Source organism: Ursus maritimus, unplaced genomic scaffold (genome assembly GCF_017311325.1).
Source record: "Ursus maritimus isolate PB19 unplaced genomic scaffold, ASM1731132v1 scaffold_1, whole genome shotgun sequence".
In the NCBI taxonomy this organism is placed as follows: Eukaryota; Metazoa; Chordata; class Mammalia; order Carnivora; family Ursidae; genus Ursus; species Ursus maritimus.
In genome coordinates, this window is record NW_024423343.1 from 48980954 (window position 1) to 49008945 (window position 27992).

General features: G+C 37.0%; 2 protein-coding genes and 1 long non-coding RNA gene across 4 annotated transcripts in view; 1 reads left to right on the forward strand and 2 right to left on the reverse strand.

The window, feature by feature from the left end:
* LOC103659648 overlaps window positions 1-13967 on the forward strand; it is a 24941-nt gene extending 10974 nt beyond the window's left edge. The window contains exon 3 of the long non-coding RNA XR_567573.2: window positions 13894-13967. This is a non-coding gene — a long non-coding RNA (uncharacterized LOC103659648). The remainder of the gene's footprint in view (window positions 1-13893) is intronic.
* Window positions 6309-13555, reverse strand: LOC121105557 (tigger transposable element-derived protein 1). Its single transcript, XM_040643145.1, has one exon. The coding sequence runs from the start codon at window positions 12919-12921 to the stop codon at window positions 11140-11142; it is 1782 nt and encodes a 593-aa protein (XP_040499079.1). The 5' UTR covers window positions 12922-13555; the 3' UTR covers window positions 6309-11139.
* Window positions 13688-27712, reverse strand: DUSP19 (dual specificity phosphatase 19). 2 transcript variants are annotated; one of them, XM_008687231.1, is made up of 4 exons: window positions 27256-27712; window positions 23775-23821; window positions 19212-19364; window positions 13688-14055 (listed from the first exon to the last, which is right to left on the reverse strand). In XM_008687231.1, the coding sequence occupies exons 1-4, from the start codon at window positions 27479-27481 to the stop codon at window positions 13816-13818; spliced, it is 666 nt and encodes a 221-aa protein (XP_008685453.1). In that variant the 5' UTR covers window positions 27482-27712; the 3' UTR covers window positions 13688-13815. The 2 variants fall into 2 exon arrangements, with proteins under 2 accessions (XP_008685453.1, XP_040499086.1); XM_040643152.1 differs by having other exon boundaries at window positions 13965-14055; window positions 19212-19246.
* Window positions 27713-27992: the final 280 nt, after the last annotated feature.

The following is a 27992-nucleotide window of genomic DNA, read 5'->3' on the forward strand; positions in this document are numbered from 1 at the left end:
TTTTTTTTTTTTTTTTAAGATTTTATTTATTTAGAGAGAGAGAGCAAGAGAGCAAGTGCAGGGGAGGGGCAGAGAGAGAGGAAGAGAGAGAATCCCAAGGAGACTCTGTACTGAGTGCAGAACCCTACATGGAGCTCAATCTCATGACCCTCAGATCATAACCTGAGCCGAAATCAAGAGTCAGATGCTTAACCAACTGAGCCACCCAGTTGCCTCCATGAGGTTCTATAAATACAAGAGAAAATAAAGTGCTAACACTAATAACAAGAAACTTTATTGTTTGGAAAATCTGTGTGTTCATTAACTAATGAATTATATTGTGCAATTAACATTTTATTATTTAAAGTACAAATGGGGGCGCCTGGGTGGCACAGCGGTTAAGCATCTGCCTTCGGCTCAGGGCGTGATCCTAGCGTTATGGGATCGAGCCCCACATCAGGCTCTTCCGCTATGAGCCTGCTTCTTCCTCTCCCACTCCCCCTGCTTGTGTTCCCTCTCTCGCTGGCTGTCTCTATCTCTGTCGAATAAATAAATAAAATCTTAAAAAAAAAATAAAGTAAAAATGAATCAAGGGACTATCTTATACACTGGGGGAGGACTGGCATACCCCATGCTATTGACTGGGAGAGGACGGGTATACTCTATGCTATGGACTAGGGGAGGACTAGTATACTCAGTGTTACAGAATAAGGAAAGGCTGGTACACTCTGTGTTAGAAGCACATCAGATTATGTTATCCTGTGATGTGAACATATATTTTACAAAAGCAGAAAACAAGTGAAGTTTCTTTAAAAAGTCCAAAAGGACTAAAAGATTTTTCCTGACCAATTCAGAGTAAGAAAATAATAATATTAGTATAGTACTTTATAGCTTAAAAATATTTTTTCATACAATTTAAGTATAGAGCCATTGATTAGGTGAGATGATTATCAAATTAACATATAACAAAAGAGAATGATTTGATGCCTCCAAGTTCCTCTGACCAAAGTATTGCAAAAGGTAGACCAGTCATACTTGGTATGAGTGGGGTTGAGCCTCAGCTGGACCAAGAGTCTGCAATGTGGTCAGCTTGGGGTATTATTTATGAACAAGGTCCACAGCTTTCCATCCTTGCTGAATGGTAAAAGACTAAAAAATTGAATTCTAGTGATTTCCCATGTTCTTAACTCTACTGAAATGGTAATTTACTTCTTAAGTAAAAGCTTTATGAATGCTTTTTTTCTGTAACTAATAAGAATTGTGGGTTATATTAGTACTTAATTTTTTTAAAAAAGAGTCTTCTTGAGATCTAAATAAGTGCTTAACCTAGTCTAAGGAGATGAACTCTATAGTGAGAATTTTCATTCCTAGGCTACTAATCATAGGTGCTATCATTGTAACTTCTTCAATAATTTTACTTAATCCTATTGTAATAATAATTGTAACACCTTTCAACCAAGAAACACTTAACATTCAATTGTTAATTCTCTCAACTTTCTTGTGAGGACAGTTAATAAACAGCTTACCCATGTTACAGATACAGTCATCCAAGGGTTCCATACCTTCATGGAATAGAAGATATCAACATTTTTGTCTTTAAATATCAGGCTTGATTAATACATTTTAATTAATATTTTTAATGAATAAGGCTCTTTTTGAAAATCACTAATAAAACATTCACTACCTATATTTGAATATATATTATATATTATATGATATATATATCCTCAGCTTGATGAGACTCAAAAAACATAAGCTGCACATTGGGGAAGGAAGTTTTAAAACTAGGATTTTGCAGCAACGTCTTTGATATCAGACATAGCAACTAGACACATCTCCAAAGGCAAGGGAAACAAAAGCAAAAATGAACTATTGAGACTTTTTCGAGATAAAAAGCTTCTGCACAGCAAAGGAAACAATCAACAAAACCAAAATGCAACCTTTAGAATGGGAGAAGATATTTACAAATGACATATCTGATAAAGGGTTAGTATCCAAAATCTGTAAAGAACTTATCAAACTCAACACCCAAAAAACAAATAACACAGTTAAGAAATGGGCAGAAGACATGAATAGACATTTTTCCAAAGAAGACATGCAGATCACTAACAGGCACATGGAAAGATGTTCAACATCACTCATCATCAGGAAAATACAAATCAAAACTACAATGAGATATCTCCTCACCCCTGTCAGGATGGCTAAAATTAACAACACAGGAAACAACAGATGTTGGTGAGGATGTGGAGAAAGGGGAACACTCTTGCACTGTTGGTGGGAATGCAAACTGGTACAGCCACTCTGGGAAACAGTATGGAGGTTCCTCAAAAAGTTAAAAATAGAACTACCCTACGAACCAGCAATTGTACTACTACAAATTTACCAAAAGGATACAAAAATACTGACTCAAAGGGACACATGCACTCTGATGTTTATAGCGGCATTATAAATAGTCAAATTGTGGAAAGAGCCCAAATGTCCATTGACTGGTGAATGGATGAAGAAGATGTGGTATATATATACAATGGAATATTACTCAGCCATAAAAAGGAATGAAATCTTGCCATTTGCAATGACATGGATGGGGTTAGAGTCTATTATGTGAAGTGAAATAAATTAGAGAAAGACAAATACCATATTATTTCACTCATATGTAGAATTTAAGAAACAAAACAGAAGAACATGGGGGAAAAAAGAGAGGGGGAAACTATAAAGCAGACTCAACTATAGAGAAGAAACTGAGGGTTGCTGGAGGGGAGGTGAGTGGGGGATGGGCTAAATGGGTTATGGGAATTAAGGAGGGCACTTGTGATGAGCACTGGGTGTTATACGTAAGTGAAGAATCACTAAATACTACTCCTGAAACAAATATTACACTCTATGTTAACTAACTATAATTTAAATTAAAACTTGAAACAAACGAAACTATAATTTTTAGGGATCTTTTCTTACAATGAAAAAAATACACAATTGGTGTCTGTAGACAAATTTTCCTGGTGATGATAAGCAGGAAATTGCTTTCTTTAAACTTTTTGTTTTTCATTTTTAATTGATGTTACCATTGTAAGAAGATGCTGGTAAGGAGGAGTTCTTGTATTTCTTCTTAAGGCTGCTATTTACTTCAACAGGACCAGGAGTAATTGTGTTCAGAGATCCTTAGAAAATCCTGCCCTTTCAGGCCAAGGCTTTGGCAATTTGTCTACTTCTGTTAAGAAAAAGGACTCCATGGTTCAGACATTTCAAAATAGGAAAAAATCTTACCTGCAGAAGGCTAAGAGATCAATGTAGATAATATCTGATTATTACTTAATGGTATTACTTTGAACACAAGCTCCACGGGGGCAGGAATTTTTGTGTTTTGCTCACCATTGTATCCTCAGTGCCTAGAACAGTGTCTGACATATGATAGATGATCAATAAATATTTGTTCCATGAAAAAATAGTCTACAGGGGAACCCCCAATATGAAATGAGTTATTTTTACATGTTGAAAAAGTACTGAGAAAAACTGCTGATGATGTCCCCAAAGTCAGATCGGTCATATCTGAGGCATGCTGTGAGAGCCATACAGCTGAAGATAGGCAATTATTATCTCAGTTTATATTTATTTATTTAGTTAGTTATTTAGTTAGTTGGTTAATTGGTTAGTTTGTGGGGGTTGGGGGGAGGAATCCCAAGCAGACTCCTGCTGAGTCTGGAGCCTGACTCAGGGCTCTATCTCATGACCCTGAGATCATGACGTGAGCTGAAACCAAGACTTGGAGGCTTAACCAACTGCACCACCCAGGCAGCCCTATCATATCTGTTTTTTTTTTTTTAAGTTAACACTATAAATTACACATAAAAAGCTATTGTTATGGGAAATTATACATTTCTGAATCCTGAGAAAATTTTATAAATATTTTTGCTTCTGAGCACTTGTAAAAAGGATACACCAGAGAAAGCTTTGGTTTATGAAGTCACGGCAGATAAAGAACCACTTCTTTCAGTGATGGAATTACTAGGTTGCTGGATGGAGAAAAGTTAGGCATAGGAAAAACACACACACACACACACACACACACACACTGGCCTGGTAAACCATACAAAAGAGTTTACTTAGGTGATGGATTATAAGTGTTTAAATGGTTGATTAACTTGAAAAGGAAAACTCAACTAAGAGAGCTGTGTCTAATGATATGTAGTAATATGCTCTATCCTAGGCAATCCAACCCTTTTGTCAATAACCTGAATAAAGATAGACATGGCAGTCTTACAAGGTTCACAGATTTTATGAAACCAAAAATAATAATATGGTGGGTGGCAGAATCAGGATCCCAAATGATTTTCAGTGTTTAGTATGCTAGATAATCTCTCTTGGAGCCTACAGATTTACCATCTTTTTCTGTTCTGCCGTGCACCTCAGGAGACCTATATATAAAGACTGTGTCATCTTGGGTTCCACTGACTTCCTGCTTCCAGCTGAGTCTGGCCAATTAAAGTTACAGGGAAGAGATCAGAGGAGGGGAGGAAAGAGAAGTCCAGGTACCCATTTCCAGGGCTCCGTCCCTGTCAGGCCACAGTTTGGCAATGGCTGTGTGCCTCTACCTAAGGCCACTGCTCCCTCCTATCCAGCAGTCCTCTCCATGGCTACAAGTTTTCCAGCGTTCTGTCTGATAACTTCTTTACCCACTCCACTTTCTGTCCGAGAGGTTGCAATGGCTGTCTTCTATTGCTAGATTCAAAGTGCTTCTCCATCTCCTGAATGTTCCCTCTGTCCACACCTTTTGAGTAAGCCATCTTCCCCCCTAATTTTAAATTCTACTTAGGTTGGGGGAAGGCAAAACAAAAAAACAAAAAACAAAAAAGTGCAAGATGGAGATGTGAAAAAAAGCAGGATCAAAAAAAAATTATAATCACAAGTATGAGACTCTAAGTAATGTGATGAGGCTCCTGAGAAAGTATTTAACTTTGAATTGCCCTAGTGCATCTATCAGTGACCAAAACAAGAGAAGTCATACATACATCTGGGTCCGTTGTTCTGTACTTTGTGCCACTGATCTATTTGTCTCTTTTTCTGTGAAAATCACACTGTTGAATGATGCTAATTACTATTGGGGGCATTTGGGGAGTTTGTGTTTTTCATGGTGGGGGTAGAGGAAATGCCATTGTATTCTCAGTAGCTATCTGCCTCACTAAGCAAAGCACTTACATCCCTGTTTTAACTAGTGGCTAAAGGCCTCCACTGCTAATTCTTCAGCAAAAGTGGGGAGGAACTGGCCAAATGCCCAACTCACCTCCCAACCCTTACACCCAGCCCACACCAACACACTCTCCCCAGACAATATCCATACATAGTCTCAGCTTAGAGCAATTCTGGAATGACTCTGTCTCCAGAGAAGTCCTACGTATACATGATTTGTGGTTCCTTTTATCCTAAATCCCACATTCTATCTTTCAGAAATTGCTCATAATTTCTACTCCACTGGTGACATTGTTTCTTGCTTTCCTGTGCTCTTGAAGATTTATGTATTTATCTTTCTAGTCATTTCTAAGGGAGTAGGTTTATCAGATGAGGATGCCAGCTGGATTCAACCCCAGTAACTATTATACTTTTACTACTTTAATAATAGTAACTAATACTTATTGAGGACAATGTGCCAGGTACTGTGCTAAAAGATTAGCTTATATTATCTCCATTTTTAAAACAACTTAATGAGGAGGCCTAGAGATGTTAATTTACCTAGGTAAGCAATGGAGTAGAAATTTAAATTAAGACAATCTGACTTCAGAGCTCAGGCTCTTATTTCAGAAAAAACACATCCGCTTTTATAAAGAGAATATATAAACAAATCTCTAGTGGCAAGACATGATCTGTTTTCATTTACCCCTCAGCGTTCATGAAGTTGCACAGCAGTAATCACAATGATTATTAAGTAATTCAGAAATTTAGGAGAACTGAACTATAGAAAGAGGGGAATGGGAGCTTAGAGAGTGCAAGCAACGGAACACATTTCCTCTCCAGCTAATATACAAGTCAAAGAGTGGGTAAAAAACAAGAGTAAAATCTAACTGTACTATTTGTGCTTTTTTTTAACTGAAGAATTCATCGCTCTGTGGATAATAAGCATTCACAAAATTAGGTCATTCTTACACTGGACACCATTTATACTGATAGAATAAAACCCTCAAAAATATTCCAACATTAAGAGCTGTTATTATGATAATCTGCATGATTGTAACATAACTTGAACTGCTGTTAGAAATATTCAAGAAGCATTACTAAAATAATTATACACTATAGGTTGGATCAGCCTGGATCCAATCAGTAGAGATAAACCACACACTAAATTGAACAGCAAAAGTTTAATAAAGGTTTATTAACTGTAACAGGATTGGAGTAATGAGGGATTGTTTAGAAAGAAGTCCAAACAATATAGGAATAGCAGATATAAAGAGCAGCCACCACCCCTGGGGCTGAGAGTTCAAGGAAGAACACTCCCAGGGTTGCAATCTGAATCTTGTTGCAGAGCGTGGTCCACTGGGTGGCAGAGAGAGTGCTATGATGTTGACTGGCAGAACTTGCTGGGAGGTCACCCTCTAGGACTCCAGGCAAAGCTTGTCGGCAGGGAAATGTCTCACCATAGGCACTACTACAGAACCACCCCAGGGAATTATCTGGGAGGGCTGCTGGCCACTGTGTGTTACAGGAGCCAGGCGCTGGAGAAGCTACCTGCACAAGACCAGGTGGCGGAGAAGCCTCGAGCACTGTAGGAGCCTGGCCTGTACCGCCAGAGAACGGTTCACACTGCAGGACCTACGTCGGAGCAGACCAGGCCTTCCTCCTGAAAGGTCTCTCCAACACAGTGCCTTCCACTGACAAAACTCAGCATCGTACCGGTTGTCAAAGGGAAAAAAATCCTTCAATGGTCCATCTTCCTTTTTGCAGAAGCAATGAAGAGTGGGTTTAGAGCTGAGAGACAGTAAATTGATAACTGGCACATAAACCATTGTTTTCATATCATGAGTGAATGCAAAATACCACATACTGAATACTCTTGCTGATGATTTGATTTCCAAATAATTTTCGTAGAAGACTTTACCTTAGGTAAAAGGCACTCATATTTGCTGCTGCTTAGAGTCCTACGTGGATCCTGTTTCAGACCTATCATTCCACACTGTCACCTTCATGCACTATCAGATGTGGCTACCAATATACAGTGTGGACCATTTGCCAGAGCGTGATTTATAATCTGCAATGGCTAGTATTAAACTGCCACAACAACATGCATCAATTTTCCCCCCTTCCTTCCTCCCTTTCTTCTAACAAGCAATTTTTGAAAGACTACAATGGGATACACACTGGTATACATAAACAACAAAGTAAAAATCTCAGCCCTGTTCAGGAGCTCAAGTTTTGATGGGAAAAACAACAAAATAAGTTAAGTAAAATATATAGAATGTTGGTGATAATTAGGGAATGCAGTAAATAAAGCAGGAAAGGGAGATAAAAGTGTTAGGGATGGGGCAATTTTGAATAAGGTGGTCAGAGAAGACTCTACTAAGAGTTAACACCTGAGCACAGATCTTATGTTTCTGGGGGAAAGTATTATAGGTAGAGGGAAACGCTGGTGATGTCATGGAGTCTTGATTATGCATTATGCAGAGGCCAGTGTGGTTGAAGCAGAGTGAGGAAGAAAGCAGCAGCAATGAGGTCAGAGAAGTAATAATGTGTGAACATGGGAGGTAGGAGCCAGACTGCGTCCAAATAATCTCAAAGCTGTCATGGTCAGAATAATTCATTCAGTAGTTTAAGAGTAATTTGGCATATTCTCTTGATTTAAAATACTGGAATGTTCAATTGAATTTTCACTGCCAATTCATCCACAGTAATGCCAATTATAAGATCTTACTTTAGTTTTTCATTTCTTAAATAGCTGGCACAACAAATCTGCATAGACTTTTAACTAACTTAAATTCCAAAATGTATAATTTTGTGTCTTGCCAACAGAAGGTTTAACCCAGAATTTGACAACAAATAAGCAGTAAATCTTTTAAAACAAATAGCCTCAAAGAAATACAGATATTAATAGGGGAAAACAGTAAATGTATTTTTATTAAAGTATTATCAATACCTAGAAACAATAAAGGGTACATTATAAATATGAACACAAAATAAGTAGGTCAAAGAGTCACTTGAAATATAAAACTTTAAGTTATTTTTAAAAGTGTATCAATGGAAACAAACCATAAATCTGTTAACTTGAAATGCCACTATATGTATTTTAAGAATATAAAACTTTAAAATCTTCTTGCTTACATTCTTAAATAACTACAGAATGACTAAATATGTTCAGGATCCTTTGGGCATAAAAAATAATTATTTAGAGTCACCTAGCAAACCAAATACAGTTGACCTTTGAACGGAATGCGTTTAAAATACACAGGTCCTCTTACTTGCAGATTTTTTTGCAGTACAGTACCACAAATGTACTTTCTCTTCATTATGATTTTAATAACATTTTTTCTCTAGATTACTTTATTGTTAGAATACAGTACATAATGCATCACCTGTTTACGTTATTGGTAAGGCTTCTGGTCCACTATAGGCTATTAGTAGTTAAGTTTTGGGGTAGTCAAAAGTTATACATGGATTTTTTGACTATGTGGGGATTTGATGCCCCTAACCTGTGTTGTTCAAGGATCAACTATAATTCATTATTCTGTATTTCTGTTGTTTTAAAATGTACCACGGTTTTGCTTATAAAGGTGGTAATTCATTAACTCACAGAGTAATACTGTAAGACAATACTCTGACTTATATTTGCTACATTTTGGATATTTGAGAAATTACTTTTGAACCATTTCAGTCACTAATAATCACATTGACAAGTTCAGAAAATTCCCCCCCACCACCGAAATTATCCATCGGAATCAAAGTAGGTTCCCCATGTCACATGCACAAAAATTTCCAAGTTCTATATCCACACATTTCAGTCAAGTTCAAAAGGGAAGTAGGGGTGCAAAAGTAAAGGGCAATAACAGTTTTAAATACTGTACTCCATTTTCCCTGAAATCTTTGTCTCTGAGTTAGCATCTAAATTTTGCCCAAAAGAAACTAGGAAAAATATTTCTTCAGTTTTCCAAAAATTTAAATACTTTCTGGGTTTTCAATTCAAGTTATATGTAATCACAAACCTACATTAAAGTACAAAGTTAGCAAAACATTTAAAAAATATTAACCTCAAATAAATCTCATTTTATCTTATGTTCCAGTACTTTTGTTCTACTCATTTTTTTCAGCTTGCTAGCAAGGCTTCAGATTTCTTTTCAATGTTTAAAAGCAAATGATATTTTCATTTCCTCTTCCCTTGAAAAATGGCAGAAAAATCTATTTTAAAATAGAGGCAAAAACTCCTTGAAACATTTTTCCTCACCTCAAAAAGGACCTATATATGGTATACTTTTTTTTTTTAATTTTTAAAATGTGGGCAGAGGATCATAATGAAACAATTTTCTTTTTATAAATAACTAGGTTGGACAAAGTGACATACCCATGAGACACACGAGAAAAATACTGTGTGTGTGTGTGTGTGACATATATATATATATATATAAAACACACCATTGCCTTATAATACCCCTAATTTAAAAGACTGAATTACATTCACTGATCTATTTTAGATACAACAAATTACTATCATTTATCATAAGATAAAACAAAATTGATGTTCAAAGCACTTCTGTAGATGACATGGAAGATACGTGTTTGTCCCATAACCAGATAACTACAGGCAACAGCTAATCACACAAACCAGAGACATAAATAATATACTATCCATTATGAACAAGTTCTAGTCAAGGCTTCATGTCACAACATTTAATGGTTAAAAACTAAAGAGCACCTAGCAAAAGAAAACATATTTAAATGCTTTCGTGTGAATCGAAAAGGTTCACTTAGCAAACCTTCAGCAATACTGACCATAAAGACAACATTACATAGCAGTCTCATACTGGAGAAGATTCTTTCTCCTTGGTCTGCTTCAAAGAGCTCACTGTAGGTTGATTACATACATTTATGCTGCTTCTCAACAGAAGCAAATTTTATAACTTTGCATGTGATGGCATCTTGTCAGGCTATAAGCAATCTCAAACATAATTTGCATTTATCATTTCTACTTTTTGATCATGACAGTGTAAGAAAGCCCGCCTTCTCAAATACACAGAGGTATTCAATGTGCACTTTCCAACTTACACATAGGAATATGCTTGCTCTCTATAACGTGTACTTAAGAAGAGCTCAAGACTTTCTTAATAAAATATAGATGGCAATGAAATTTTCTAAAGTCATGAAAGACTATTTGAAAGCTATTAAATAAATTATATCCTAATTGCTATAATTAATTTAAAGTACACTTTATTCTGAATAATTCAAATAATATTTTTAAGCAAATTTATAATGTACAGAGTTTAGCCTTGCCAATATGGAAACTTAATTTAAAATAAAGAAAAGAAAACTATTCAAAGCCTCTGGCCAGAGATAAAATTGTTAATGATTTTAGGCTTTCTAACAAAGTACTTACATTTTCTTACAAAACCATAACTCTTCTTTCCTTAAAAATACATTCTCTCGTAGAATACCAAACTAGAAAAGAGATTTGAACAAATCTTATACCTAAAGCATGATCTTTCAGTGTAAAATATTTTCCCACAGATCCAAGGAGATCAAAATTATGACATGTAACTCAAAAACAGAAGGCTAGGGACCTGGGGTATGAAAAACATGCTATAAGAGACCAGGTCACCAAAAGAACCATAAGCTCACAATCACATGAGAGAACATCTATACGAAAGTTTTAAAAATTAAAAATAAATACAGGCAATAGAATTGTTAAAAATAAAAATGAAAAGTGGGTACTTTTTCATAAAAGGACATAAAAACTTTGTGAATACTGTAACCACTATATAAATACAGGCCTACCCCAGAGATATTGTGGGTTCAGTTTCAGACCACTACAATAAAGCAAATATTGCAACAGTGAGTCAAATGAATTTTGTGGGTTCCCAGTACATATAAAAATTATACTTACACTATATAGTAGTCTATTAAGTATGCAAAGCATTATATCTGAAGAAACAATGTACATATCTTAATTTAAAAATACTTTATTGCTAAAAAATGCTAACCATCATCTGAGCTTTCAGCAAGCCGTAATTTTTTTGCCGGTGGAGGGTCTTGCGTTGATGTTGATGGCTGCTGACTGATCAGGGTGGTGGTTGCTGAAGGTTGGGGTGGCTGTGGCAATTTCTTAAAATAAGACAATAATGATATTTGCCTCATTGATGGACTCTTCCTTTCACGAACAATTTCTCTATAGCATGAGATACTGTTTGATAGCATTTTACCCACAGTAGAACTTCTTTCAAAATTAGAGTCAATCCTCTCAAACCCTGCTGCTGCTTTATCAACTAAGTTTATGTAGTATTCTAAATCCTTTGTTGTCATTTCGACTATCTTTACATCATCTTCACCAGGAGTAGATTCCATTTCCAGAAACCACTTTCTTTGCTCATCCATAGGAAGCAACTCCTCATCCATTACGGTTTTATCATGAGATTGCAGCAATTCAGTCACATCTTCGGGCTCCACTTCCAATTCTAATTCTTTTGCTATTTTTACGACATCTGCAGTTACCTCGTCCACTGAAGTCTTGAACCCCTCAAAGTCATCCACGAGGGCTGGAATCAACTTGTTCCAAACTCCTGTTAATGTAGACATTTTGACTTCTTCCCATGAATCACGAATGTTCTTAATGGCATCTAGGATGGTGAATCCTTTCCAGAAGGTCTTCAATTTACTTTGCCCAGATCCATCAGAGGAATCACTATCTATGGCAGCTATAGCTTTACGAAATGTATTTCTTAAATAATAAGACTTGAAAGTTGAAATGACTCCTTGGTCCATGGGCTGCAGAACAGATGTTGAGTTAGCAGGCATGAAAACAACATTAATCTCATTGTACATCTCCATCAGAGCTCTTGGGTGACCAGGTGCATTGTCAATGAGCAGTAATATTTTGAAAGGAATCTTTTTTTCTGAGCAATAGGTCTCAACTGTGGGCTTAAAATATTCAGTAAACCATGTTGTAAACAGATGTGCTGTCATGCAGGCTCTGTTGTTCCATTTATAGAGTACGGGCAGAGTAGATTTAGCATAATTCTTAAGCGCTCTAGGATTTTCAGAATGGTAAATGAGCATTGGCTTCAACTTAACGTCACCGGCTGCATTAGCCCCTAACAAGAGAGTCAGCCTGTCCTTTGAAGCTTTGAAGCCAGGCATTGACCTCTCTTCTCTAGCTATGAAAGTCCTAGATGGCATCTTCTTCCAATATAAGGCTGTTTCATCTACATTGAAAATCTGTTGTTTAGTGTAGCCACCTGCATTAATGATCCTGGCTAGGTCTTCTGGAGAACTCGCTGCAGCTTCTACATCAGCTCTTGCTGCTTCCCCTTGCACTTTTACGTTACAGAGACGGCTTCTTTCCTTAAACCTCATGAACCAACCTCTGCTAGCTTCAAACTTTTCTTCTGCAGCTTCCTCACCTCTCTCAGCCTTCAGAGAATTGAAGAGAGTTAGGGCCTTGCTCTGAATTAGGCTTTGGCTCAAGGGAATGTTGTGGCTGGTTTGATCTTCTATCCAGACCACTAAAACTTTCTCCATATCTGCAATAAGGCTGTTTCGCTTTCTTATCATTCGTGTGTTCACTGGAGTACCACTTTTAATTTCCTTCAAGAACTTATCCTTTGCATTTACAACTTGGCTAACTGTTTGGCGCAAGAGGCCTAGCTTCCGACCTATCTCTGCTTTTGACATGCCTTCCTCACTAAGCTTAATCATTTCTAGCTTTTGATTTAAAGTGAGAGACATGCGACTCTTCCTTTCACTTGAACACTTAGAGGCCATTGTAGGATTATTAATTGGCCTAATTTCAATATTGTTGTGTCTCAGGGAATAAGGAGGCCCAAGGAGAGGGAGAGATGGGGGAAGGGCCAACTGGTAGAACAGTCACAACACATGCAGTATTTATCAATTAAGGTCACCGTATTACAGGGGTCTGGTTCGTGGCACCCCAAAACAATTACAATAATAACATCAAAGATCACTGATCACAGACCACCATAACAAATACAATTATAATCAACAAGTTCGAAAGACTGTGAGAATTACCAAAATGTGACACAGAGACACAAAGTGAGCAATGCTATTGGAAAAAATGGCGCCAACAGACTTCCCCGATGCAGGATTGCCACCTTCGATTTGTAAAACACACAACATCTGTGCAGCACAACAAAGTGAGGTACAATAAAACGAGGTATGCCTATATTGTGTCAACCTTCTGATTTGGGTTATCTCTTTGGGGAGGTTTAAGGTATTAGTTTTTTATCTCAAATTCTTTACAAAGAAATTTACCACCCTCTGAAATAGTAAGTCAAGTACCACTTCAAGTTTTTTCCTTCATGGAAATAGTTGCTGGAATAGAAAAAATCCTTTCATGCTCTAATAAAGATTTTGAATGTAAATCTTTTTCATCTACAGAAATCAATTATTGGTAATACCCCATCTTTTAGCAAATTAAAGAAGCATTCAATCACACATTATAATACCAAAGAAAACATGATATAATTTAAAAATGTGTGTTTATACACTAGCTCAAGACAATCACTTCACCTCCATTTCCACTTGAAAAACACAAGACAAAAGGAAGTTTTTACTAGTCCACTCTTCAAAAAAAGGGGACTGGTGGCTGTAGGGGCCAATTCAGAAATTACAGTTGTTCTTTATCTGTTGGAATGTAACTCATGAACTGTCACCCCTTTCTAATTCCTGTATGTTGTCAAACTTATTGCTTTCTTTGCCCTCTTGGTATGTACGTAGTTGCTCCATGAAGCCAGCATTTGGACATATGGAAGGCCTTGCATTTTTCACCAAAGAGAAAGCACTGGTAAATGAGATTTCTTCAGAATTCATCAGGAAACCTATTACAATTGCAGCAGCCCTGGAAACTCCTGCATTACAATGAACAAGAACCACTCCATCCTGCAATAAAATCAATCAAAAATCTCCATTATTCACTTAGAAAGGTTATTAAATCACCTGTACATCCTTATACTACCTGAAATTATAAAAATATTCATTTTATCAATTTGTTTGATTCAATGTATTCAATTACCAAAACACAATTCTTGGTAAGCAATGAATGGAAAAAAATCAATTAATCGAATCAACCAACTTCTCTTCCTATCCCCCAGGGATTGAAATGCTTTGATAATATATTTGGAATTTTGAAAAAGTATCTTTCATTAAACTGAAGTAATCTAATAAAGTACATATAAAAGCCTAGTAAACTTAGGAGAATACACATCCACAAATAAGAGAAAAATCACAGGTAATATATGTGGAAACAAATGAAACCATAATCATAACAGTAAACAGAAAGACTGAGACATCGCAGGTACGCACAGTGTTCCTATAAAGAAACTAGTATCACTGGCTTGGTAATCTATGTGTGAAATGACCAGCAAGGAAAAAATTTTCTACCCTTGGATATACTTTATTGTGGAAGGAAGTAACTTAAAAAATAGTTAAACTTACAAGAAAGTAAAATGATGACACAAACAGCTCATGACAATGAAGTAGAAAAAGCAATTAGATAACCTTAGCATCAGGTCAATAAATGAAAAATGTTTCGGGTAACTGCAAATGATACTTCACAAGTGAAAACGTACACAGTGCAAGACCAATGTTGATGGGGGTAATATTGCATTAATAATGAAATGATGGAGCTGACGGAACAGCACTGATGTAGGCTGGCTTATCTCAGGCTTTTACAAAGTTAATGATCTAAATGAAATGAAGTGAACTGGGAGTACACCCTATAGAACAGATATTTTAGTTACTTCATTTCCTGATACTTCTTTTGGTACAACACAAAAGATGGGAATGGGGGAAGGGGGACAAAATAAAACGTAAACTGAAAACTCTCTACCCAAGCATATATTAACAATACCATATTTACGACTCATTGGATTATTTCACTTTTGCAAGGCAATTTTCTCCCAATTATAAATCTATTACAAAATTCCCTTCCTAATCTATTGCAATAAATTTGCGAATGCTTCTCATTTCAAGAAAACCAAATGATTCACAATAAAATTAGGAAATATTTTGAAAATCCTTATATCAAAAAGACAATTTCAATTGTTTTCTTATATATACGACTATTTCCAAATTTTAACTGTTTCTGTACAATACTCACTATACATACGTGCAACTTTTCTCACTTTGTATAATAGCTCATTTTTATGAGAGTAAAGGCATTTAAAAATCATATTACAGTAAATGATGAAAACTAGTAAGGAACTTCTTTTATCTCAAAACAAATCAGATGTTTGAAAGAAACCTGGAATTGTAAGCTAAAAAAAAGATACTATTCAATGTCATTTTTAATATTTCCTGACTACATACTAGTCATCTCTGTTTTGAGTCCTAATATGCCTTTGAAAATGAAACTGGCTTTATGTGCAGTCTTATATACTATGCATCCAGTATCAGTTCATCTTTAATAATGTTAGTATCTTCTTCTTTCTTATATCCTGTATGTAACAGCTACCTTTCTGTTGCTTTCCATAGCCTCTGAATTGACTTATCTTTTATTATTCTTTGGGTATCATATTGTCCTTGAAAGTATTCCCAGAGGGGCTTCTGGGTGGCTCAGTCGGTTAAGCATCTGCCTCTCGGTTTCCGCTCGGGTCATGATCTCATGGTCGTGAGATGGAGCCCCATCCTGGGCTCTGTGATCAGCGGGGAATCTGCCTGAGATTCTCCCTCGCTCTCCTTCTACCCCTCCCCGCCTCGCTCTCTCTCTAAAATAAATAAATCTTAAAATAAAAAGGAGAGAAAGTACTCTTAGATAAGTTACTGGGTTTATATCCCCTTTCCAGCACTCAAAATAGTAATAATTTTAAAATTTATAAAGAAACTTTTTCTTTTGCACTAGCAATAGTCCTCTACCTGGAAGGCCTTTGCTCTGCTTCTTGGTCCAGCTAACACTGGCTGCTGTTCTAAGAAGCCTGTCTCTCTCTGAGCGAGATGGGGTCAGGGGGGATATCTTTGCCATCTTTGTAGGCTGCGTCCTTAGTGCAATTTTAGGCACATAGTAGATATTCCATAAATGTTTGCCAATCAAATAAATTAATTTTGTTCTCCAATTCCAAGAAGAAAGTGTTCTCTGAAAAATCTGAATCACCATTTTATATGGGCAGATAGAAATCGTGTTATAGTATTTCGTTTATCAAGCATTCTTTGTTCTCACGCCATCGTGAATACGTTTGCAACGAGACTGAAAGGTCCGTGAGGGCAGCAGTATGAATGTACTCGTCATATCTTCCCAGAATAAGTAATTAGTATTTGTTGACAGATTAACTGGGCCAAGTTTAGGTCTTTTTTAAATGAGTCTTTTGATAGATTAAAAAAATACATCAAAATGTTACCAGTAGTTATATCTAAATGGTGTAAGGAGAGTAAATTTTTATTTATTTGTATTTTCCAATTTTTCTACAATGACACAGTTTACTTACATCGTGTTTTTAAAATCACATCTCATAAAATGAGTGATAAAGTAAACATGGAATATCAAATACACCTTTTCATATTAACAAAATCTTCTGCACATAAAAAAAAGAAGTAAATTTTCATAAAAGAACTCTTAAGGCTATAGAGGTTACCCTACTATTTTCCTCTCATGTGTATTTCTGTCCCTTAATGCATAAACCTAATAAATAATGCATGAGGCACAGGGAGAGGAAAGGCAGAGAAACCAAACAACAGGGTTTTATAAGTACAGAGGACAATGAGAAAAGACGGGAAAATAGAAGAGATTCCTTTTGGCAGCTGTATGTGAAAAGATAAAGTGTAGGGCCTAGAAAGGTAATTTTGAGACACTCAATTCACTGAGTAATCACATTTAATAAAACCTGCATATACAACAGAGAAAGTTATGAAAAAATCTCTTCTAGAAAAAATGAAGAAAATTCAAGAATTCTATTGCTAAAATTAAGTATGTATTAATCTGAACCATAAAGAGTTTTCAGGGCAAGGAAATATGGCTGAGGTTAGAATTGCATTGTAAAACACAATGCTTGAGAAATCAGAACAGATTATGGAATTCTAATACATCTTGTAGCAGAAACATTTTAGGTACCTCCTCAGATTCTCTTGGTGCCATCATCTCATGGGCCCTAAGCTTCTCCACCTCAGCCTCCAATTCTTGGCCAACTGCTCCCCTTAGGCCTGATGAGTTTTGCTTGCCTAAGAAGGCCTGGCTCTTCCCCTATGGTGGTCTCTGCATAAACAAGTACACCCTGAGTTCTAGATTCTCCTGCTGCTTCTGAATGTGGATGAAAAGTCAGACCACAGGCCACTGAGTCTGGCTTCAAGGCAGCTGCTGAAGGAGTGGAGTGCTGTAACCTGAAATTGTGGGATTAGTTTCCTCCCCATGGGTAAACTTTGACCTGCGTAAAACAGGAGCTGACAGGGAGCCAGGCAGATGAACTCTCCCTTCCCTCCCAAAGTCTGTACGGAGGTGCAGTTTCTTTGTGCTCCCTGCTGGGAGATGCCTTAAGGGAGAGCAGGTACACCTGCTGAGCACCCAACTATTTCACTGTCAGCTCATTGTGCAGTTGTGAAACACATCATCTCACGCGGCTTCCCATCCTTTCCTGAGTCACTTCCCTTCCCACTCTCACTGCCCACGGATTCCATCTCTCAAATGAAGCATCAGCTCTTAATCTTTGTCTCAGGTTCTGTTTCTTAGGTAACCCAAGCAAAGGAAACTTTTAATTAACTATTACCCTTTCTACCTTTTACTTGCAACATGTACATATTTTCCAATATGAATATGCATATGGACGATGCCTACATTTTTCTTTTACCATTTAAGGCATATCCCACATCTCCCTAGAGAAGCAACTAATACAGAAATATGATCATGTTTATTTTTAACACTATCAACTGGCACACTGGAATGTTATAATCTAGACTCTATAACATTTTTCATAAGAGAAAACACTGGGCAATATTAGGCCTTGAATTAGAAACCCTCTTCCTCTTCTTTTATCTAAATATCTGCTATTAAATAAAGCTGAACAGTAGAGTTGAATAGTTTTCCAGATTATCTAAAAGAAAGCATCTAGAACAGTGCTGGGCATGGAAGGCATTCAATAAATTTTACTAAATAAAAGGAAGGAAGGGAGAGGGAAGAAAAAAGGGAAGGAGAAAAGGTAAAAGGGAAATCATTAGCCAGAATTTAAGCTGGATTTTTAATGTTAAGTGTCATTAATTTTTAGGTGCCCCAGGAGAGTTAACTTTTCTCTGTAAGTGCTTCTACATTCCCATCTATTTATCTCACATAAATTTTCAAAGAATTATATACTAACTAAAACTGATGTCATTTCAAGGTATAATTACTGGGAACAGCCAACCTTGACGCCCAGCGTTGACTTGGATCTATTACCAAGGTTGAAGAAGGCTATTAACCATTGGTCTTTCAAAGTCAGAGAACCAATGGACAGCTTCTGAAGAGCATTTCACACAATCTCAGTAAAGCAATACACGTTTAGTCCTTAGAGCACGCTATAATTTTCTATTGTTAAAAGTGCATAAATTCACTATCCCTACCACATCCACGAAAATGCAAACTCATCTTCATAAATACATTAAAAGGACTACAGCAGCATCTGTCCCATACTCCACCTGATTATCTTGCAAATTGGTTAGAGGGCACGTGGTTAGAAACCAACATAGGAAATCTAAGTACATACAAACATAGGGAAATCCAGTTAAGTGGAGAATTTTATCTCAGGAAGCCATAAGAAGATGAGAAATTAATGTTAAAAGTAAATATCTCATTGAGGAGCGCCTGGCTGGCTCAGTCAATAGAGCATGCGACTTTTGATCTCAGGGTCATGAGTTTGAGCCCCACATTGGGCAGAGATTACTTTTTTAAAAAAAGTATATATCTCATTGAGAAGAAAAAAATTTGGAGAATAAATAGTTGTAGTTCATAGAAGATTGTTGGAGGGGAAATTTCATAGTGGTTCTCTATGTATTCATCACAAAAAGAATAAAGATTGGATAACGGACTTATATTTTAAAATTTCTGCCTTTGAAGAACTGTGGATCAAAATAAAACTTACCTTCATTTTTGCTTGTTCAATAAATTCAAAACATTCTGGAAAATAAGACAAGATACTGGTTTCAGGCAGATCCAATATAGAAATGCTCTTATATACAAAGTCACTGAGGAAAGCATTTTCAACTCCATATGCAACATTGAGAATATGAGTCACCTTAAAGAGAAAAAAAAAGGTGATTTTTAAAAATTCTCTAATGAATTAATATTAGGCTAATTAAAGAGAATGAGATGTTGAGATTTGTAACAAGAATAAACAATTTAAGCATAACTCATTTTAATAATACTTGCAGAAAGCCTTCTCTGACTGCCCATTATTCACCAGAAGTGCTAATTCTATACATTCCCATAGCACCCTCTACTTGCCCTAAGTATAGCTCTTACCACTTTGAGATTATTTGTCTCCCTCGTGGTACTAGAAACTCCATGAAGGTAGGGACCATGTTTGGTTTATTCTCTATTGCAAGTAAGCACTGTGAGTGAGCAGTGACCTGAGCACAGAAAGCACTTAAAATATTTGTTGGAAAAAATCAATGAATATCCATATAAAAAACTTGAATAAGGGAAGTATACCAATAACACAAACTTCCCAAAGCGCCTGGGTAGCGCAGTGGTTAAGCATCTGCCTTCAGCTCAGGGTGTGATCCCAGTGTTCTGGGTTCAAGCCCCACATCAGGCTCTTCCACTAAGAGCCTGCTTCTTCCTCTCCCATTTGCCCTGCTTGTGTTCCCTCTCTCACTGGCCGTCTCTCTCTGTCAAATAAATAAATAAAATCTTTAAAAAATAACACAAACTTCCCTTTCAGTAATTATTTCCCAATTTTCCTTCATATTCATTACAAATATGATGGTTCTCAAGTGTGCCTGCATGTTAGAATCACTCAGTGAGGTTTTAAAAGATGTCAATGCCACAGGGCCTCAAACCCAGAGATTCCAATGAATTAGTCTGGTTGAAAGGATGATCATGAAAGATTTTCTTTCAAATAGTACACAAAAGCAACCTTCTACTCCAACTGCGCATTTGAGTTCTTTTCCTACAGTCTACCCAAGCGCATGGAAGGAGCCATGTGGAAAGTCAATTAAAAGAATCCAAAAGCGAAATGGATCAGAAAAATAAGGCATGTTTCTTGTTATGACATGCCTCACTGTACTGATTCTCTCTCTTAACATGGGTGTTAGGTTTTGCCTGATCTCCATATTTTCATGTACTTCACACATATTTTGGACTCTCTGTCCAGCTCTGCCTCTCTTGCCCCCGACTCTCATAGATATGGCTCCGGCAGTGCCCTACTCCTCTCCCTAGTAGAGCTGATTGGATTCAGGAAAACACCTGACTTAAACAAGACTGATCAAATTATCGTTAGAAATGTAAAAAATAGGTGTACAAGACAGCTAGAAAGATCCTGCCTTGTGGAACTGCCTTGTGGAAGAAAGACAACAGAAAACACCTCAAATGTCTAATCAAGAAAGATTCTTAAATGGAGAGGAGATGGGAGAAACTAGAAAGAAAGGTAAGAACGTTTTTGGAAGATAAAGTCTGAAATGTCCTTCTGTTTTCCCCAGTGAAGTCTTATCTATGTCAAGTCACTCACTGCCAGTGTTACTTCTGACCAGGATTATATTATGATTCTGCCCTTAATTATGTAGCATCTTCCAATGTTTTACATTATTGATGTGTTTGCCTTGTCTTTACAACTACATTCTATATTCCCAAAAGACCAGGAATGAGGTCTTCTATATATAGATGTATTCATGTGTGTATTTCATGTGTGTATGCTATGCATACACACACATATATATATTCGCGCGCGCGCGCACACACACACACACACACACACACACCTCTCACTATCTGTAGATCTTCACAGGATTATGGAGAAAACCAAATGAGAATCTTGGGAAAACTTGTTGAAAGGTAAAAATGCTTTTACAAATATTGTGGATTACCAATGCCCAGGGAGTTTAGCTGTTGGGAAATGCAGTTTACATGTGTACTGATTGGTCCTGATTAAAAAGAATTGTACTGAGTCACAGGTGGTGGTGGTGATGGGCATACAGTCAAAAACCCTTTCTAGTAATTAAGCATATTTCCAAAATGTAGTTACGGAGGTCGTAACAATGATTGCCCTTCGGAAGCCCTTTGTAATAGGGATAATAATAGCCCCTTATTGAGAACTTAGTATGTACTAGGCATATAAGTTATCTCACTTAATCCTCACGTTTAGGCATTATTATTTCCAATTTTAATAAACTTACATATTTTGAAACTGGTTCAAAAATCAGAACATTATAAGAAACATTAAGAAATCTTGCTCTCGCCATGTCCCTATCTACTCTCTTATCTCCCACCCTAATGATAACCACCTTTGTTGGTTTCCTGTATGGTCTTTTAGAGCATCTTTAGGCAAATAATTTATTCCCTTTCTTACACAAAGGCAACACCTTGGGTTCCCCTCTCACTTAAATATGTCCTGGAGATTTTTTCATATCAGTATTTATAGACCCTTTTCTTGGTGTTCTTTTTTATAGCTATACAGTAAGTATTCTATGATGTGAGTATACTATTGTTTATTTAAACAGTTCCCTATCGATGAACATGTGGGTTGTTTTCAATGATTTGCTCTTACGAACAATGCAGCAATAACTTCAAACATTTTATGTTATAGTCAGTTTTCTGTCTTCCGTAGTGCTTTATAGGGCACACTCCAAGCACTTGGATACCTTATTCATAAAGCAACTACTATTACTATACCTAAACATTAAAATGAAATTCCTATTGAAATTTCTGAAATGATCCCCCACAAGAGAATTTCTATTAATTATAGCACTTGACTTAAGTCCTAGGATATCCCTTTGAAACGTGCCATGCATTTAAATCAATAATCTAATTTGGCCAAATCACTAAATTTTTCAATAAACCCTCTATTCAGCTGCTCAGTTTACCTTTGCTTCTTTTAGGCATCTAACAGGGTCACGTGTACAGAGACAGAAGGATCTTTTAAACAGCTGCTTGATTCACATCACCAGGATGAAAGCAAATTTGAATTGGTGTCTCCTAAGAGGGGATAGATAATGAAACACTTGCCAACGAATTTATCAGTTTTTCTATTTTTCATTTTTTCCTTGAGAAGTATTCACTTATTAGTGTAAGCAAGACTTTGACACTTATTCTACTTATGTTAAAATATTAATCTAAGATGGATCCTATTGGGAAATATAGTAATTCTCATATCCTTATGCAATTCCAGGCCATTATCTCTTATTGTCAGGCAGTTATAACAACGGTGACTGCAACTACCTCCTAACTAGTCTCCCCATGCTAGTTTGTACAACACTCCAACTGATTGTCCACACTGCCTCTGACAAGCAATCCTTCAAACTGCAAATTTGATCCTGTTACTCCCCTGGGTAAAGACTTTCAAAGGTTTTTGGATAAAGTCCAAAGCGTTTACTCTGGCTTCCATGGACTTTTGTGATCTTACTCTTGCTTACATCTCTGGTCTTGTTTCTTGGGATCCTTCTTTCTCACCCTCTAATTCCTGGGTTACTGAACTTTTTTTTTTCCTGTCTCTGAAAACACCAGCCTTTCTCTTCTGGGATTCCACACAAACCATTTCTCCTATCTGAACACTTTTCTGTCTGCTCCCTCCCCATCCCATTCCGAGTAAACTTCAATATTATTTCCTCCAGGAAGATTTCCCTTACTTTACAATTCCCAACCCAACCGAATCCAAACATGGGTGAAGGGCATCATCTCATATGCTTTCCAACAGCACCTGCATTTCCTCATCAAAGCACATAATAACACTGTACTAAAAAGCGACTTATTTGTCTTTCTCCCCTCTCTGCCCCTCAGATCATCCACTTCATGTGAATAAAAAACTCTTTCACTCCACAAACCATAGCAATTCCATACTGCTGAAATACTGCTTGACAAAATAGATGGCTGAAATTTTTTTAGTAAATACTAAAATAATAAATTGTATCAGTTGAGGGTGGGAGAAGACATTGGGGAAGAAGTGGTATGTGAGTTAGAACTTGGGCATGGGTAGGTTTTGGACAAGAAAAGAAGAGGCAAGTCTACTCCACACAAAGGAACTACATAAGCAGAGGCAAGAAAACATGCTTCAAAGTCAGGTTCCTAAGGATACATGAAAGGAGACAGAATAAAAATTGGAAAGATGGATTACAAATCCAATGTTTTAATTAGGTACAATAATTTTTGCAACTTTATTAAAATGACAGCCAAAAATGTTACCAGTTAAACTCTGAAATGAGGGCCCTTGGGTGGTGCAGTCGATTAAACATCTGACTCTTGGGTTTCAGCTCAGGTCATGATCTCAGAGTCTTGAGATCAAGCCCCACATTGGGATCCAAGCTCAGTGAGGAGTCTGCTAAAGTTTCTCCCCCTCTCCCTCTCCCTGTGCTCTCTCTCTCTGTCTCACTCTAAAAATAAATAAATAAATCTAAAAAACCCCCAACAAACTCTGAAATGGACTATTAGTTTCCTAAATAAATGTAACAAAATACTTCCTATACATGTTGCCAGACCTGAGGCATTTTTTTACCTTGTACTTTTTCAGAGTATCCAGATCATGAGCAGCATCTTGTGACCCTACAAGAAATAAATCATATCACCTTGAACATAAAAATAATCATCATAACTTTTTAATCTGATTTTTGCAGCAATTCTTTTATTTATTTATTTATTTATTTATTTATTTATTTAAAAAATACAACTTGGAAGGATCTCAATCCAACCTTCTAAAAGACAATTTAGAAATATTCATTAAAAAATGTTCATCTTGTGGGGCGCCTGGACGGCTCAGTTAAGTGTCTGCCTTCAGCTCAGGTCATGATCCTGGGGTCCTGGAATAGAGTCCCACGGCATCAGGCTCCCTATTCAGTGGGGAGTCTGCTTCTCCCTCTCCCTCTTTCTTTGCGCCCCACCCCCAGCTCATGCTGTTTCTCTCTTGGGCTCTCTCTCATATGCTCTCTAATAAACGAATAAAATCTTTTAAAAAAATTCATCTTGTGTATGTATCTTGTCCTCTGAAACCCCACTTCCAGCAATTTGTCTTAAAAGTCCTGGGTGTTGCAAAGATTAACTATCAGGATGTTTACTGTGGTATTGTTTATAATACAAAAAACAAACAAAAAACTCCAAAACAAATAAAAACAACCAAATGCCTAACAATAGGGATTGGGTTAAATAAAATACGATACGCTTATGTAGTGAAATATATATACCCATTAAAATGAGAACGCACAGGCACCTGGCTGGCCCAGTGGGTAAAGCATGTGATTCTTGATCTCTAAGTCATGGGTTTGAGCCCCACGTTGGGGATAGAGTACTTAAACAACAACAACAACAAAACCCAATGAGAATGCAGAAGAATATTTATGGCATGGAGATACATTCCCAATATATTAGGTGATGATACCATTAGATTACAAAATACCATCATCCATTTTTATAAAAACAAACAATATGTGGGGTGCCTGGGTGGCACAGCGGTTAAGCGTCTGCCTTCGGCTCAGGGCATGATCCTGGCGTTCCGGGATCGAGCCCCACATCAGGCTCCTCCGCTATGAGCCTGCTTCTTCCTCTCCCACTCCCCCTGCTTGTGTTCCCTCTCTCGCTGGCTGTCTCTATCTCTGTCAAATAAACAAATAAAATCTTAAAAAAAAAAATATGTATATGCCTAAAAATGGACAGGAAGTATATTGAACAAAATGTTTACAGTGGGATTACAGGTGATTTTTTTTCTTTATGCTCATTTGTATTTTTTACAATAAATATTTGTTACTTAAAAAAGGGTATTAAAAAACACCTACAAAATAACATATACACATAACAAATAATACATGTATCTTTCAACTACCCAAGAGAAATGGAACATTCTACTTTTACAAAGTAAGTTGGTTTTAGGAAAAGTCCTAGTGATTTTGTTGTAAAAATATGATTTTCAAAACCTAGGACAAAAATGCTAAGATATTTTTGTCACCCTGTTAGATAGTTCAGTGGCCTGCGTAAGATTTTTGAAATTCAGAAGCTGGTTTGAATTTATGAGGTAACTGAAAAAGATTACAGTTTCACAGCTTCATTTTCTTTATTCCCTACCAAAATTTCATATAGTGCTGGGTGGGAATTGTGTTGCTTTGAAGAGATGAAGGAAGCTCTTTGAAGCAACCTAGAAACAATCCCCCATCCCCAGAGAGAAACTTAGTCCGGTCAGAAAGAACCCCTGTATCATTCATGTGGAAGAACTTAAGATGTAATCATCCATGGGTCCCTCAGGAATAAGGCACTTGTAACTAGGCAGAAAAAGGTCCATCTACCTCTCACAGGAAAGGAGGTTGTACCTGATAAAAATATCCCATTTCCTGGTCCAAAGAGGAGACCATGTAAGGTCTAGTTTCAGAAGTCTCACCCAGAACTCTCCCAGGATTCTGGGAAGGGTTCCAATGCCAATCTGAGAACACTACCTTGATCAGCTCACTTTGGATAAGTCTAGATTAAAAAAAAATCACAAGCAAAGTTCATGAGAGAGTGAAATGGTATTTTAAAATTCTACCACAGAATTTTAAGCCATTATTACTACAGTGGAAGCCAAATAACTGAAAAATGTGCCTGGATGTATTTTCTGGTGTGCAAGTTCTGGGTGAACCTTTCAGACTAGCTAAATGATCCCTTGATTTTGCACTTGGCCTCAGGAACTAGTTGGAGATATTTATTTGAAGTGATATTTATTTGAAGTGAAAGATAGCTCACGTAGCAATTCATGTAACCCGTAATACAATAACAACTCATATGTATGCTGTAATTTGTTTCAAAAACTTTTCACAACCTCAGGATAACCCTATAAGAGAAATAGATACCTTTACTTTGGTTTTACAGATGGCTTCTTGGAGGGCCAGAGAGAACAAATGACTTGTGCTAGTTCATTTACTAAGAGGTAGAGCAGGACTGAAAATCTGGTATCCCCCCCCCCACCCCAACCAAGGCAGTGGTAAATGACAATGTAGAGTGGGAGCTCAGACTTGAGCTTGATGTCCAGCTCTGTTATTTACTAGGTGTGTTACCTTGTGCAAATTACTTGACCATTGTTAAATCCAGGTCCCATCTGTGAAATGGAGTTGATAATCCCTACTTCAGAGAGTTTTTTTTAAAGGAGATGCTATGTGCACTTCACAATAGGACCTGGCTATCTCTGACTCCCAGTTCAGTGTTCTTTCTACTCAAGTAGGGCTTGGCTGCATAAATATTGGCAAATTATTAATCCTTCCAAGTCTTAATTTCTCTATTCACAAATGAAAAATAATTCAAATCTACTTGAACATACTAATTTTTTTAAAGAATGCCATACCATATTCTCGCCACACTAACAAGTTTGTACTTTTCATAACTGTGTTTCATTTACTATCTGCGGACCATGCTTTAGATAGGCAAACAATATTCTCCCTAATAGAAGAAATCATAAAACTATCAAATTCATAGCTATAAAATGAAAACATAATTTCTCCTTAACACTCCCAAAACAGGCACTTAGACAGATGTGGCTATAGGAGGCATACATTCCATATGCTTTGTAACAGCAGAGAAGGCAAACAAGCACTTGGCTATTTCAAGTACTAAGTTTTCTATAACCTTAACCCTTGCCACTTACAGTTTTACTTTTATTATAAAAGCATTCTTTCTGATGATTTTTATGGCTACATCCATTTATAATCCAAGAAAATACAAAATCAACATCCTATCCTCCAGAGAAGTAAAAAAACAAAACAAAAACCAGGATAAGAGTTGTTCTAAAATCCAAATACCAGGTGCCATGTGCTACGAGAATCTATGCTTCTTAGGATATATTGTGGGACAGAAACATCGCTGGCCAGCTAATGGAAGTTCCAAATCTAAAAAAGGAAACATTTCAACTTTTCAGCAGGATAGCTGATAGAACAGAATATTACACATCCCGGGGGGGGGGGGGTAACGGAACAGTAATATGTCTAAAAGGAATCAATAAGTTAGTGCCAAATCGATATACTCACCCAGGAGCAACCATGGCTTAATAACACCAATATGCAGGTCCAAGCTAAGGTCCTGCACATAACCACAACTACCCCCACTGCTCGGCTCTACTTCTTCCACAACATGAATTCTGGCATCTTTCCATGTTTCTATAATTTTCTTCCCAGTTAGCGTTGTCACCCTGGTGCATTGCTTCCTGAGATTATTCCGGGAGAACGCTTTAATTTCCTGGTTAAGGGAGTGCATTACATGAGCAATGGCTAAAAACAAAATACAAACAAATCTAGCCAAGACTGGAAAAGACCGGAACTGCTTGTCACTTAGCCTTCAGATTAAAAACAAAAAACAAAAAACAGAGCCTCAGGTGTGCGATCTCCCCTGCAGGTGATCGCAGCCACACACCGGAGACAAAGACTTCCAGATCCGTTTTCCACAGCACCACCAAATAAGGTGAAATTTGATTGGCCATTGAGGAACGAGCCCCGATTGGATGCTGTTTTCACTTCCGGTCAGCCGAAAATCTGCATTATTTCTCCTGGCTCCAGGAATCCGCTGAGAGTTTCTTTTTGTTGCTGCTTAAATCTAGCTTTATTATTCATGCTAAAACGGGAAAATAGAAGACTTAATTGGAGAGACGACTGATATTTTCTCGCTCTTTAAATACAGTGATTTTCTGGCTATGCTGGGTTGGTGTCACTTGTAGAGACCATAAACTAAACGGGTTGAAGGAGGGATAGCTGCTGCTTTCAGGCTGAGG